Source organism: Salvelinus namaycush, chromosome 32 (assembly GCF_016432855.1).
Source record: "Salvelinus namaycush isolate Seneca chromosome 32, SaNama_1.0, whole genome shotgun sequence".
NCBI classification, from domain to species: Eukaryota; Metazoa; Chordata; class Actinopteri; order Salmoniformes; family Salmonidae; genus Salvelinus; species Salvelinus namaycush.
Window position 1 is genome coordinate 30,879,782 of NC_052338.1, and position 15,131 is coordinate 30,894,912.

A 15,131-nucleotide genomic window follows, 5' to 3' on the forward strand; every position below is an offset into this window, starting at 1 on the left:
ATACCTCGTAGGTGCCGTCTCCAGAGAGAGGGAGAAGGGGTCCGCTGGAAGATCCCATCCCGTTCAGGGCGCTGTTGGGTGGGATGCTGGGCAGCTCGCGGTCCTGGGGACACTTGGAACTCCGCAGCTCTGACTGACTGGACAGCATCTCCTCAGAGGGCTGGGGACTGCTGTCCTGGGTGTCTGTCAACACTGGGGGACGATGGATCAATACATTTGAGTTGAGTTCATTTTAATTTAATTTAATTTTGTTGAGTTGGGTTGGATTTAATTTAATTGGACACGACAAAGGGAAAAGAGATGGTGTGTGTGGGTGGTTATGCTGGGTTAACAGAGAGAGAGTTTGAGTATGGGGAGCCTCAATCTTAAACAACAACATTGCATCTTTGAAAGCTGCAGTGGACAAATTGGACTAGTCGGCCTGTTCGTTCATAGATCTTATTTGTACCTTGGTTAACTCCTTTAACATTGGTTGTCATGCCAGCGGGCCTAACATTTGGCATGACAACCAACAAGGGGAGCTGGCTACAACACATACCTGTTACCAGACTGTTAGTGGAACATGCCTCATGGATTAGACTGCCACAGGTGTGGAAATCAAAATGAATAACCAAGTAAGTAAAGTCAAGAATAGTCTAAATGTAGATGGTCTGTATGCCTAATGAATATTACACTCTTTTATAAAGTAATGAATGAAATGGCAACAAACAATAAACAACACGTGCAGAAGTGGTCGTCGTGTGTGTGTGTGTTACCTGTACCACTGGTTAATGGACCGTTGTGTGAGCTGCTCACCAATAGGTCAGTCCCTGGGCTGTCCACAGACTGACTACCGGTAAATGTCTCTCTCTCAGACACCTGTAGAACGACAAAGACTGGGTTAGGATGGGGATATGTGGCTTATTATAAACACAGGTCTAGGATCAGTTTTACCCTGTGTGGTCCTGTGTGGTTCAGTTAGTACACATACTACAAATATATGCACATGCTGTACTATAAGTCACTTTGGATAAGTGGAGTCATATACATTATATATACAGTACCAGTCAAAAGTTGACACACCTACTCATTCAAGGGTATTTCTTTATTTGTACTATTTTCTACATTGTAGAATAATAGTGAAAACATCAACACCATGAAATAAAACATATGGAATCATGTAGTAACCAAAAAAGTGTTAAACATATCAAAATATATTTGAGATTCTTCAACGTAGCCACCCTTTGCCTTGATGACAGCTTTGCACACTCTTGGCATTCTCTCAACCAGATTCACCTGGAATGTTTTTCCAACAGTCTTGAAGGAGTTCCCACATATGCTGAGCACTTGTTGGTTGCTTTTCCTTCACTCTGCGGTCCAACTCATCCCAAACCATCTCAATTGGGTTGAGGTCAGGTGATTGTGGAGGCCAGGTCATCTTATGCAGCACTCCCATCACTCTCCTTCTTGGTCAAATAGCCTTTACACAGCCTGGAGGTGTGTTGGGCCATTGTCCTATTGAAAAACAAATTATAGTCCCACTAAGGGCAAACCTGATGGAATGGCATATCTCTGCAGAATGTTGTGGTAGTCATGCTGGTTAAGTGTGCCTTGAATTCTAAATAAATTACAGACAGTGTCACCAGCAAACCACCCCTACACCATCACACTTCCTCCACCATGCTTCACGGTGGGAACCACACATGCAGAGATCATCCGTTCACCTACTGCAGCAGAGGTAACTCTGGGTCTTCCTTTCCTATGGCGGTCCTCATGAGAGCCAGTTTCATCATAGCGCTTCATGGTTTTTGAGACTGCACTTGAAATGTTCCAGATTGACGACCTTCATGTCTTAAACTATTGATGGACTGTCATTTCTCTTTGCTTATTTGAGCTATTCTTGTCATAATATGGACTCGGTCTTTTACCAAATAGGGCTATCTTCTGTATACCCATCATACCTTGTCACAACACAACTGATTGGCTCAAACGCATTAAGTAGAAAATAAATTCCACAAATTAACTTTTAACATGGCCCACCTGTTAATTGAAATGCATTCCAAGTGACTACATCATGAAGCTGGTTGAGAGAATGCCAAGAGTGTGCAAAGCTGTCATCAAGGCAAAGGGTGGCTACTTTGAAGAATTTGAAAAATGTTTTGTTTTACACTTTTTTTGGTTACTACATGATCCCATATGTGCTATTTCATAGTTTTGATGTCGTCACTATTATTCTATAATGTAGAAAATAGTACAAATAAAGAAAAACTCCTTGAACTAGTAGGTGTGTCCACACTTTTGACTGGTACTGTACATTAGATCAATGGCATCCTACTCCTCATTCTGAGAGGTTGTGGTCAAATATAATACCTTTACACAATTACACCTCAATTCATATGAACATCAGCACATTGTGATGGGAGAAATGGGCATTAAGCCACACTGCAGGTCTTTGCATTGTTTGTCAGTCACCTCACTGACATAAAAACCAAAGGACAGAGGTAACCATGAGATCTTCACCACCACCTGGTGGCTGTGTCTGATAATGACTGTTGCTAGGCTGTATCCGATGGCATTCCTATAGACTAGAGACACAAGGGGTCAGCCTGCTGAGGAAAAGACAAAGACCCAATTCCACCTGCCAGTTTGTGGTTAAAGTGAAGTCCTCCTCCATAACTTCACAGGCGAGGCCCGACGGCATAAATGTTACTCTCCAGATACTGTAAGTATGCGATAAAAAGGTTGCCACGTCCCCAGAGGGTTTAAGAGTGTCTGTGTGACAGCAAGTAATTAGAATGAAAGGACGATGTCAGTTTCTCTCTAAAGAGAGCTATTTATCTCACTTAACCACAACTTGTAAGTGTAATTTAGTCTTTACCATAGCTAATGCTCATGATGGTCTTTATTATCATGGAATGACTGGGGATAGTGCGATAAATCACAATATACATTCAGAATCCCATTGAAATAAACAGTTTACTATGCAATTAATGAGCTAAACTATGAACAGGTGAAATAAAAGGTGAATGAAATATTGTGGTTCTGAAAATACTGATTCTTCTCTGAGAACATTTCAGTTTATATGAAGATACTGCAGACCGAAGTGGAACAAATTCTTCACATCTGGGGTGCAATCATTAGTCCAAACAGTTGCAAAATGGTTTGCAACTAAAACGAGGGTTTCTACTGGACAAATGCAGGTAGGTCCCTCGCCCGTTTCATTCAGTTTGCTTCCGTTTAAGAAACATTTTGCAACAGAATCAGCGCAATGATACGTCCCTGGTGCTGATTCCAGACCAGCGCACACAGTGTGTATGTGTGTGTGTGTCTTTGTGTGTGTGTGTGTGTGTGTGTGTGTGTGTGCCGCTGACACCTGTCAATCACAGAGCTGGCAGAGATCCCAAGCCTCATTTACAACTAGACACGCTCCACGATCACAACATGATGACTCCCACACAGGGGCTAATGTGTGTGTGTGTGTGTGTGTGTGTGTGTGTGTGTGTGTGTGTGTGTGTGTGTGTGTGTGTGTGTGTGTGTGTGTGTGTGTGTGTGTGTGTGTGTGTGTGTGTGTGTGTGTGTGTGTGTGTGTGTGTGTGTGTGTGTGTGTGTGTGCGCGCGATAGAGGGAGTAAATATTTTGGCTGCATTCATCACATTATACTAATACTCTGGAATGCATGTCTCCCTTCTGTCCATTCCTTCCTGGAAAATGCTGACCTCTGAACTCTTGACCTGGGTCATCCATCCAATAGACTCCCTACATCCCGTTCTGCACTAAGGGCTTCATACGGCTAAAGCCATGTCCATCTCTCTCGCTCTCTCCATCTCTCTCTCTCTCTTTCCCTCTCTCCCTGTGATCATTATAGGTGCTAATGTGACTGCCTCATACTTTACACCACCTAACCCCCAGAGAGAGAGAGAGCACACACACACACACACACACACACACACACACACACACACACACACACACACACACACACACACACACACACACACACACACACACACACACACACACACACACACACACACACACACACACACACACACACACACACACACACACGGCTTCAACTCACAACTCACAGCTATTCTCTTCTTCTAAGTCAGAGACCAATCCTTCTGCTAGTTAGACAAGTTGTCTCTGACAGTTTCTGTTTCTTGTTTTTACTGACTAAAGTTTTCACCAAGCTCACTGAAGTGTTGAGAGGACCGTCTGACAGAAGAGTTATTTTCAGGGACAGATATAGCAGACTAATTAAGGCTGTTTTAAGTGAAGGAAGTGGCAGATCTGTTTAGTTCAGTCAGACTCACTCCATTCATGAGGTTCTCGTGGGCTACTGGGCGGCCATTTGATGTCTTTGGCCTGGAGAAGAAGAAGAATGAAGAAGGGAGATGTTGATTAAAACTTTGACTTTGTCTGCCTTTTGAGTTGTTGTATTGACTCTGGGCTAAAGCATTTACAAACTTTAATAATGTAGTCTATTTTACAGACTGTAATAATGTAGTCTATTATGCAGACTGTAAAAATGTAGTCTATTATGCAGACTGTAATAATGTAGTCTATTATGCAGACTGTAATAATGTAATCTATTATGCAGACTGTAATAATGTAATCTATTATGCAGACTGTAATAATGTAGTCTATTATGCAGACTGTAATAATGTAGTCTATTATGCAGACTGTAATAATGTAGTCTATTATGCAGACTGTAATAATGTAGTCTATTATGCAGACTGTAATAATGTAGTCTATTATGCAGACTAATACAGTATATTATGCAGAGTAATAATACAGTCTATTATACAGACTGTAATAATGTAGTCTATTATACAGACTGTAATAATGTAGTCTATTATGCAGAGTAATAATACAGTCTATTATGCAGACTGTAATAATGTAGTCTATTATGCAGACTGTAATAATGTAGTCTATTATGCAGACTGTAATAATGTAGTCTATTATGCAGACTAATAATACAGTCTATTATGCAGACTGTAATAATGTAGTCTATTATGCAGACTGTAATAATTTAGTCTATCATGCAGACTGTAATAATACAGTCTATTATGCAGACTGTAATAATGTAGTCTATTATACAGACTGTAATAATGTAGTCTATTATGCAGACTAATAATACAGTCTATTATGCAGACTGTAATAATGTAATCTATTATGCAGACTGTAGTAAAGTAGTCTATTTTACAGACTGTAATAATGTAGTCTATTATGCAGACTGTAATAATGTAGTCTATTATGCAGACTGTAATAATGTAGTCTATTATACAGACTGTAATAATGTAGTCTATTATACAGACTGTAATAATGTAGTCTATTATACAGACACACAATTGTGCTGGTCTATCTATCAGTACCAAATAAACTATTTGTTAGAAGTAAATCAACAGTACAGTATAAATATAACAGAAGTACAATGACAGTAACATTTTTCATCTTACATTTTATTGAATGTGTGTGTGTGTGTGTCCCACTCACCCCTGGCAGCCTGCACACAGCAGCAGTAGCAGTGAGAGCAGCAAGAAGGCAGAGATGGTCATCAGGGTGCCCACTAGGACCAGCTGCTCGTTGCCTAAGGACGTCGCCATGGCGTCCCCTGACCCCACGACCCCCAGTTCCCACAAGGCACTCAGCACCGGAGCCATGATGCATCACACACTTGGAGGGGACCCACTAGTAGGGGGCATCACACAGACACCCTAGGATGGTAACTATATGAAGGAGGGAGGGAGGGAGGGAGGGAGGGAGGGAGGGAGGGAGGGAGGGAGGGAGGGAGGGAGGGACAACAGTATTATGCAGTGTTCTGCCAGGACGAGACAGGTCTATTCTAAAAAGATATACCGGTAGTAGAGTACAATGAATGATGTTGCCACTTTCCAAATCATCAACTCATTCTCTGATGCAATAGAAGACAATCTCATATATCATTATAGTGGATATTAATGAATCATATAGCACTGAAATATGTTACTCTTGTGCCAATACAGATCTGCCTAGTTTTCATGCAATGCAAATGCAATGTAGTGCAGTGTTTTAAACAAGCCACAAGAGGGCAGGCCAGTGCAGACACAGACTGCAATGCAGGCCTTCAGGGTCATATTCTGTCTAAATGCTCCAGATCTGCTGCAGTCTACTCACTCAGAGAATACTACAGAACATGCTTCCTGTGCATGTAATAAGTAACCTCCCCACGTAAGCTATACATGCCTGAAAGCTGTCCGAGAGGGTTAGGCTGAATTCAATTATGCTTCTATCCTGAATTATTTTTGGCCAGAGAGGGTGTGCCCAACCTCCACCAACTGAATGGGCAGATTGTAATCAGATGGCTGACAGCCCAAAGTGTTGCTGAGGACTGGGGCACTGCTTCCCTCTCTCTCTCTCCCTTTCTCTGTGTGTGTGTGTGTGTGTGTGTGTGTGTGTGTGTGTGTGTGTGTGTGTGTGTGTGTGTGTGTGTGTGTGTGTGTGTGTGTGTGTGTGTGTGTGTGTGTGTGTGTGTGTGTGTGTGTGTGTGTGTAGTGTAGGGTAGTTCAGTACTAGCACTACTACTAGTCTGATTGCAGTCTAACTAACCTTCCCTTTTCAATCAGTCAATCAGACAGCAGTGACAGAACAGGGAGGAAGAGGACATCTGAGAAGTAACAGAACAGGGAGGAAGAGGACATCTGAGAAGTAACAGAACAGGGAGGAAGAGGACATCTGAGAAGTAACAGAACAGGGAGGAAGAGGACATCTGAGAAGTAACAGAACAGGGAGGAAGAGGACATCTGAGAAGTAACAGAACAGGGAGGAAGAGGACATCTGAGAAGTAACAGAACAGGGAGGAAGAGGACATCTGAGAAGTAACAGAACAGGGAGGAAGAGGACATCTGACAAGTAACAGAACAGGGAGGAAGAGGACATCTGAGAAGTAACAGAACAGGGAGGAAGAGGACATCTGAGAAGTAACAGAACAGGGAGGAAGAGGACATCTGAGAAGTAACAGAACAGGGAGGAAGAGGACATCTGAGAAGTAACAGAACAGGGAGGAAGAGGACATCTGAGAAGTAACAGAACAGGGAGGAAGAGGACATCTGACAAGTAACAGAACAGGGAGGAAGAGGACATCTGACAAGTAACAGAACAGGGAGGAAGAGGACATCTGAGAAGTAACAGAACAAGGAGGAAGAGGACATCTGACAAGTAACAGAACAGGGAGGAAGAGGACATCTGAGAAGTAACAGAACAGGGAGGAAGAGGACATCTGAGAAGTAACAGAACAAGGAGGAAGAGGACATCTGACAAGTAACAGAACAGGGAGGAAGAGGACATCGGACAATGTACGGGCTTATTTTGTCACTGAGGCAGAGCCAAACATATCAAATCAAATCAAATGTTATTTGTCACATGCTTCGTAAACAACAGGTGTAGACTAATAGTGAAATGCTAGATAAATAATAACATAATGAGTAATGATAACTTGGCGATATACACGAGGTACCAGTACCAAGTCAGTGTGCAGGGGTACCAGTACCGAGTCGACGTGCAGGTTTACCAGTACTGAGTCGACGTGCAGGGGTACCAGTACCGAGTCGACGTGCAGGGGTAACGAGGTCATTGAGGTAGATATGTTCATATAGGTTAGGATAGAGTGACTAGGCAACAGGATAGATAATAAGTTCAGGTAGCTATTTGGTTAATTATTTATCAGTCTGATGGCTTCGGGGTAGAATCTGTTCAGGATCCTGTTGGTTCCAGACTTGGTGCATCAGTACTGCTTGCCGTGCGGTAGCAGAGAGAACAGTCTATGACTTGGTGACACTCTGCTCTGCTCCTATGCAAATGTAGTGGTGGAGCGTGGGAGCTGTGAGAACTACAGTAAGTTCAGGCCAGCAATGTGTAACAGAAACAACACACACACACACACACACACACACACACACACACACACACACACACACACACACACACACACACACACACACACACACACACACACACACACACACACACACACACACACACACACACACACACACACACACACACACACAGTGTGAAAGTACACCCAGTAGCAGAGTGAAAACCACCCAAGCTTCTGTGTCAACATGACATCAGCAGCTCAGTGGTGTGAACTAATGATATGTGTTGAGAGGTGATGCATACCAAGGAGCAACGGAAACAAACATACTATACATAAACTGGTTACACACTCCACTCTATTTACACACTCCACTCTATTTACACACTCCACTCTATTTACACACTCCACTCTATTTACACACTCCTCTATTTACACACTCCACTCCATTTACACACTCCACTCCATTTACACACTCCACTCCATTTACACACTCCACTCTATTTACACACTCCACTCTATTTACACACTCCACTCTATTTACACACTCCACTCTATTTACACACTCCACTCTATTTACACACTCCACTCTATTTACACACTCCTCCATTTACACACTCCTCCATTTACACACTCCTCCATTTACACACTCCTCCATTTACACACTCCTCCATTTACACACTCCTCCATTTACACACTCCACTCTATTTACACACTCCACTCTATTTACACACTCCACTCTATTTACACACTCCACTCTATTTACACACTCCACTCTATTTACACACTCCACTCTATTTACACACTCCACTCTATTTACACACTCCACTCTATTTACACACTCCTCTATTTACACACTCCACTCTATTTACACACTCCACTCTATTTACACACTCCACTCTATTTACACACTCCACTCTATTTACACACTCCACTGTATTTACACACTCCACTGTATTTACACACTCCACTGTATTTACACACTCCACTGTATTTACACACTCCACTCAATTTACACACTCCACTCAATTTACACACTCCACTCTGCTTACACACTCCACTCTGCTTACACACTCCACTCTGCTTACACACTCCACTCTGTTTACACACTCCACTCTGTTTACACACTCTACTCTATTTACACACTCTACTCTATTTACACACTCCACTCTATTTACACACTCCACTCTGTTTACACACTCCACTCTATTTACACACTCTACTCTATTTACACACTCCACTCTGTTTACACACTCCACTCTGTTTACACACTCCACTCTGTTTACACACTCTAATCTGTTTACACACTCCACTCTGTTTACACACTCCACTCTGTTTACACACTCTAATCTGTTTACACACTCCACTGTATTTACACACTCCACTGTATTTACACACTCCACTGTATTTACACACTCCACTCTGTTTACACACTCCACTGTATTTACACACTCCACTGTATTTACACACTCCACTGTATTTACACACTCCACTCTGTTTACACACTCCACTCTGTTTACACACTCCACTCCATTTACACACTCCACTGTATTTACACACTCCACTGTATTTACACACTCCACTGTATTTACACACTCCACTCTGTTTACACACTCCACTCCACTCTGTTTACACACTCCACTGTATTTACACACTCCACTGTATTTACACACTCCACTGTATTTACACACTCCACTCTGTTTACACACTCCACTCTATTTACACACTCCACTCTATTTACACACTCCACTCTGTTTACACACTCCACTCTGTTTACACACTCCTCTATTTACACACTCCACTCTGTTTACACACGCCACTCTATTTACACACTCCACTCTGTTTACACTCTAATCTGTTTACACACTCCACTCTGTTTACACACTCCACTCTATTTACACACTCCACTCTGTTTACACACGCCACTCTATTTACACACTCCACTCTGTTTACACACTCCTCTATTTACACACTCCACTCTGTTTACACACTCCACTCTATTTACACACTCCACTCTATTTACACACTCCACTCTGTTTACACACTCCACTCTATTTACACACTCCACTCTGTTTACACACTCCACTCTGTTTACACACTCCACTCTGTTTACACACTCTAATCTGTTTACACACTCTAATCTGTTTACACACTCTAATCTGTTTACACTCTCTAATCTGTTTACACACTCCACTCTGTTTACACAATCTAATCTGTTTACACACTCCACTCTATTTACACATTCCACTCTGTTTACACACTCCACTCTATTTACACACTCCACTCTGTTTACACACTCCACTCTGTTTACACAATCTAATCTGTTTACACACTCCACTCTGTTTACACACTCCACTCTGTTTACACACTCCACTGTATTTACACACTCCACTCTATTTACGCACCACTCTATTTACACACCACTCTATTTGACCCTCGGTGCCAGAGTGAGAATCTGTCCTGTGAGTTACAGTTCAAGCAGAAGGTGAACAGAACCTTACCTTGATACCTTGGTGACTCAGGCTGTGGTTATTCAGTAGCTCGTCCTTGCCTGCAGAGAGGAGAGAGAGAGGAGTTACTAACTGTGGGAAGTAGCGTGGTGGTGTAGAGAAGAGCACTGCAGAACGTACAGCAGGGTGGGGTATATAGACAAGCATGGATGGCACACAGCAATGTATACAGTAACTAATATGATAATGACTGGGTGACATCATCCCACTGTGTTCTATGTATAATGACCTGAGATGTGATCTGTCTGTCCCTAATCTCATCAGACAGAGCAGAGGACACCAACTGGAGAGGCACATTACATAACCGTGGACTTTAACTGTCAGAGCTGTTACTGTATCCTGTCAGGACTGTTACTGTATCCTGTCAGGGCTGTTACTGTATCCTGTCAGGGCTGTTACTGTCCCCTGTCAGGACTGTTACTGTACCCTGTCAGGACTGTTACCGTCCCCTGTCAGGACTGTTACTGTACCCTGTCAGAGATGTTACTGTATGCTGTCAGGGCTGTTACTGTAACCTGTCAGAGATGTTACTGTACCCTGTCAGAGATGTTACTGTATCCTGTCAGGGCTGTTACTGTAACCTGTCAGAGATGTTACTGTACCCTGTCAGAGATGTTACTGTATCCTGTCAGGGCTGTTACTGTACCCTGTCAGAGATGCTACTGTATCCTGTCAGGGCTGTTAATGTAACCTGTCAGAGATGTTACTGTACCCTGTCAGGGCTGTTACTGTCCCCTGTCAGGGCTGTTACTGTACCCTGTTACTGTACCCTGGCAGGGCTGTTACTGTACCCTGGCAGAGATGTTACTGTACCCTGTCATCAGGACTGTTACTGTCCCCTGTCATCAGGACTGTTACTGTCCCCTGTCAGGGCTGTTACTGTACCCTGTTACTGTTCCCTGGCAGGGCTGTTACTGTACCCTGGCAGAGATGTTACTGTACCCTGTCAGGGCTGTTACTGTACCCTGTCATCAGGGCTGTTACTGTCCCCTGTCAGGATTGTTACTGTCCCCTGTCAGGGCTGTTACTGTACCCTGTTACTGTACCCTGTCAGGGCTGTTACTGTACCCTGTCAGGGCTGTTACTGTCCCCTGTTACTGTACCCTGGCAGGGCTGTTACTGTACCCTGTCATCAGGGCTGTTACTGTCCCCTGTCAGGACTGTTACTGTCCCCTGTCAGGCCTGTTACTGTACCCTGTTACTGTACCCTGGCAGGGCTGTTACTGTACCCTGTCATCAGGGCTGTTACTGTCCCCTGTCAGGACTGTTACTGTCCCCTGTCAGGCCTGTTACTGTACCCTGTTACTGTACCCTGGCAGGGCTGTTACTGTACCCTGTCATCAGGGCTGTTACTGTCCCCTGTCAGGGCTGTTACTGTACCCTGTCAGGGCTGTTACTGTCCCCTGTCAGGACTGTTACTGTCCCCTGTCAGGGCTGTTACTGTACCCTGTCAGGACTGTTACTGTACCCTGTCAGGGCTGTTACTGTCCCCTGTCAGGACTGTTACTGTCCCCTGTCAGGGCTGTTACTGTCCCCTGTCAGGACTGTTACTGTCCCCTGTCAGGGCTGTTACTGTACCCTGTCAGGGCTGTTACTGTACACTGTCAGGGCTGTTACTGTACCCTATCATGGTTGTGGTGACATTTCAATGTCTAGTTTTGATTTACATTGGGTCGAGATTTCAACTGACGTGAAGTCAACGTGAAATCAGCAAAACATTTCACCATGTCATTGGATTTAGTTTAAAATGGCACCCTATTCCCCACATAGTGTACTACTTTTGACCAGAGCCGTATGGGCCCTTTTTGTGACGCAGTCTGAGTAACTGCCAGTCACTGACTCTCTATAACTGCCAGTCAGCGTGTTCTTCTCTCTCAGTCGGTGTGTTCTTCTCTCTCAGTCAGTGTGTTCTTCTCTCTCAGTCGGTGTGTTCTTCTCTCTCAGTCGGGGTGTTCTTCTCTCTCAGTCAGTGTGTTCTTCTCTCTCAGTCGGTGTGTTCTTCTCTCTCAGTCAGTGTGTTCTTCTCTCTCAGTCGGTGTGTTCTTCTCTCTCAGTCAGTGTGTTCTTCTCTCTCAGTCAGTGTGTTCTTCTCTCTCAGTCGGTGTGTTCTTCTCTCTCAGTCGGTGTGTTCTTCTCTCTCAGTCGGCGTGTTCTTCTCTCTCAGTCAGTGTGTTTTTCTCTCTGTCGGTGTGTTCTTCTCTCTCAGTCGGCGTGTTCTTCTCTCTCAGTCAGCGTGTTCCTCTCTCTCAGTCAGTGTGTTCTTCTCTCTCAGTCGGTGTGTGCTTCTCTCTCAGTCAGTGTGTTCTTCTCTCTCAATCAGTGTGTTCTTCTCTCTCAGTCAGTGTGTCCTTCTCTCTCAGTCGGTGTGTCCTTCTCTCTCAGTCAGTGTGTCCTTCTCTCTCAGTCGGTGTGTCCTTCTCTCTTAGTCGGTGTGTCCTTCTCTCTCAGTCAGTGTGTCCTTCTCTCTCAGTCGGTGTGTCCTTCTCTCTTAGTCGGTGTGTTCTTCTCTCTCAGTCAGTGTGTCCTTCTCTCTCAGTCGGTGTGTCCTTCTCTCTTAGTCGGTGTGTCCTTCTCTCTCAGTCGGTGTGTTCTTCTCTCTCAGTCAGTGTGTCCTTCTCTCTCAGTCGGTGTGTTCTTCTCTCTCAGTCAGTGTGTCCTTCTCTCTCAGTCAGTGTGTCCTTCTCTCTTAGTCGGTGTGTCCTTCTCTCTCAGTCGGTGTGTTCTTCTCTCTCAGTCAGTGTGTCCTTCTCTCTCAGTCAGTGTGTCCTTCTCTCTCAGTCAGTGTGTCCTTCTCTCTTAGTCAGTGTGTTCTTCTCTCTCAGTCAGTGTGTTCTTCTCTCTCAATCGGTGTGTCCTTCTCTCTCTGTCAGTGTGTCCTTCTCTCTCAGTCAGTGTGTCCTTCTCTCTTAGTCGGTGTGTCCTTCTCTCTCAGTCAGTGTGTCCTTCTCTCTCAGTCGGTGTGTTCTTCTCTCTCAGTCGGTGTGTTCTTCTCTCTCAGTCGGTGTGTCCTAATCTCTCAGTCAGTGTGTTCTTCTCTCTCAGTCAGTGTGTCCTTCTCTCTCAGTCAGTGTGTCAGAGCTTTTGATAGACAGACACACAGCAGATAATTACAGACTGACTGACAGGCACGGATACCGCCATGTCACCATGGCAACTCTGTATTCTCCCCGACCCCTTTATGATTGTTTATGGACAGTAACAAAAATATACATTTTAATCATGCTTGCCTGAACAGCACCAAGTAAAGGGACATAGGTGGAATAATTATGAATTTCCAGCTCCATCTGCGGAGAATAAGAACAATACCTCTCATCTCATTCCCTAGTCCATAGTACTAACTCTCATTTCCTTCCCTAGTCCATAGTTATAACTCTCACCTCCTTCCCTAGTCCATAGTAATAACTCTCATCTCCTTCCCTAGTCCATAATAATAACTCTCATCTCCTTCCCTAGTCCATAGTAATAACTCTCATCTCCTTCCCTAGTCCATAATAATAACTCTCATCTCCTTCCCTAGTCCATAATAATACCTCTCATCTCATTCCCTAGTCCATAATAATAACTCTCATCTCATTCCATAGTCCATAATAATACCTCTCATTTCCTTCCCTAGTCCATAATAATACCTCTCATCTCCTTTCCTAGTCCATAATAATACCTCTCATCTCATTCCCTAGTCCATAGTAATAACTCTCATTTCCTTCCCTAGTCCATAATAATAACTCTCATCTCCTTCCCTAGTCCATAGTAATAACTCTCATTTCCTTCCCTAGTCCATAGTAATAACTCTCATCTCCTTCCCTAATAGATAATAATAACTCTCATCTCCTTCCCCCTAATAGATAATAATAACTCTCATCTCCTTCCCTAGTCCATAATAATAACTCTCATCTCCTTCCTGTCAGGACCCGGTGCGAGAAACAGTCACTAATAATCGTCAGAACCCAGAAGAAGAGGCAGACACAGCAGTACTAGAGATGGTGGTTTAATTAAAGAACAAAATCTTCAGGCAAAGAAACTAAATCCACAATGTCCAAAAATAAAGCCAAGAGGCACAAAATGGAAATCCTCCAAAATACAAAAGAAACTCCACAAAGTGGTAAAAAACAGCAGGGAAAAACAAACCTCAAAAGACTACTCAAATAATACACAAGAACTAAACCAGAGAACCTCTGGAAAATCCAACAAGAGAAATATCTGTATAAAACAAGGCTTGGGCTGGGGCTGGGTGCTAACTTACAAACACTGAGCAAGGAACTGAGGAACACACAGGGTTTAAATACTAACAAGGGAATGACCTACAGGTGCAAACAATAATTAGAGCAAGAAAAACAAAAAGGTACAAAAAAGGTGCAATGGGGACATCTAGTGACCAAAACCCGAACAGTCTTGGCCAAAACCTGACACTTCCCCCTAATAGATAATAATAACTCTCATCTCCTTCCCTAGTCCATAATAATACCTCTCATCTCCTTCCCTAGTCCATAATAATACCTCTCATCTCCTTCCCTAGTCCATAATAATACCTCTCATCTCCTTCCCTAGTTCATAATAATACCTCTCATCTCCTTCCCTAGTCCATAATAATACCTCTCATCTCCTTCCCTAGTCCATAATAATACCTCTCATCTCCTTCCCTAGTCCATAATAATACCTCTCATCTCCTTTCCTAGTCCATAATAATACCTCTCATCTCCTTCCCTAGTCCATATTAATAACTCTCATCTCCTTCCCCCTAATAGATAATAATAACTCTCATCTCCTTCCTCCTAATAGATAATAAT

The 15,131-nt window shown here is 43.5% G+C and overlaps 1 protein-coding gene across 2 annotated transcripts in view; it reads right to left on the bottom strand.

Moving 5' to 3' along the window:
- Positions 1–15,131, bottom strand: part of LOC120027260 (phosphoprotein associated with glycosphingolipid-enriched microdomains 1-like) — a 116,547-nt gene that overhangs the window by 14,448 nt on the left and 86,968 nt on the right. For both annotated transcript variants that reach the window (XM_038972172.1, XM_038972171.1), the window contains exons 2-5: positions 10,339–10,388; positions 5,479–5,711; positions 756–858; positions 5–192 (exon numbers count right to left, since the gene is read on the bottom strand). In XM_038972172.1, the coding sequence (XP_038828100.1) occupies positions 5–192; positions 756–858; positions 5,479–5,652 (465 nt within the window). In that variant the 5' untranslated portion in view covers positions 5,653–5,711; positions 10,339–10,388. The remainder of the gene's footprint in view (positions 1–4; positions 193–755; positions 859–5,478; positions 5,712–10,338; positions 10,389–15,131) is intronic.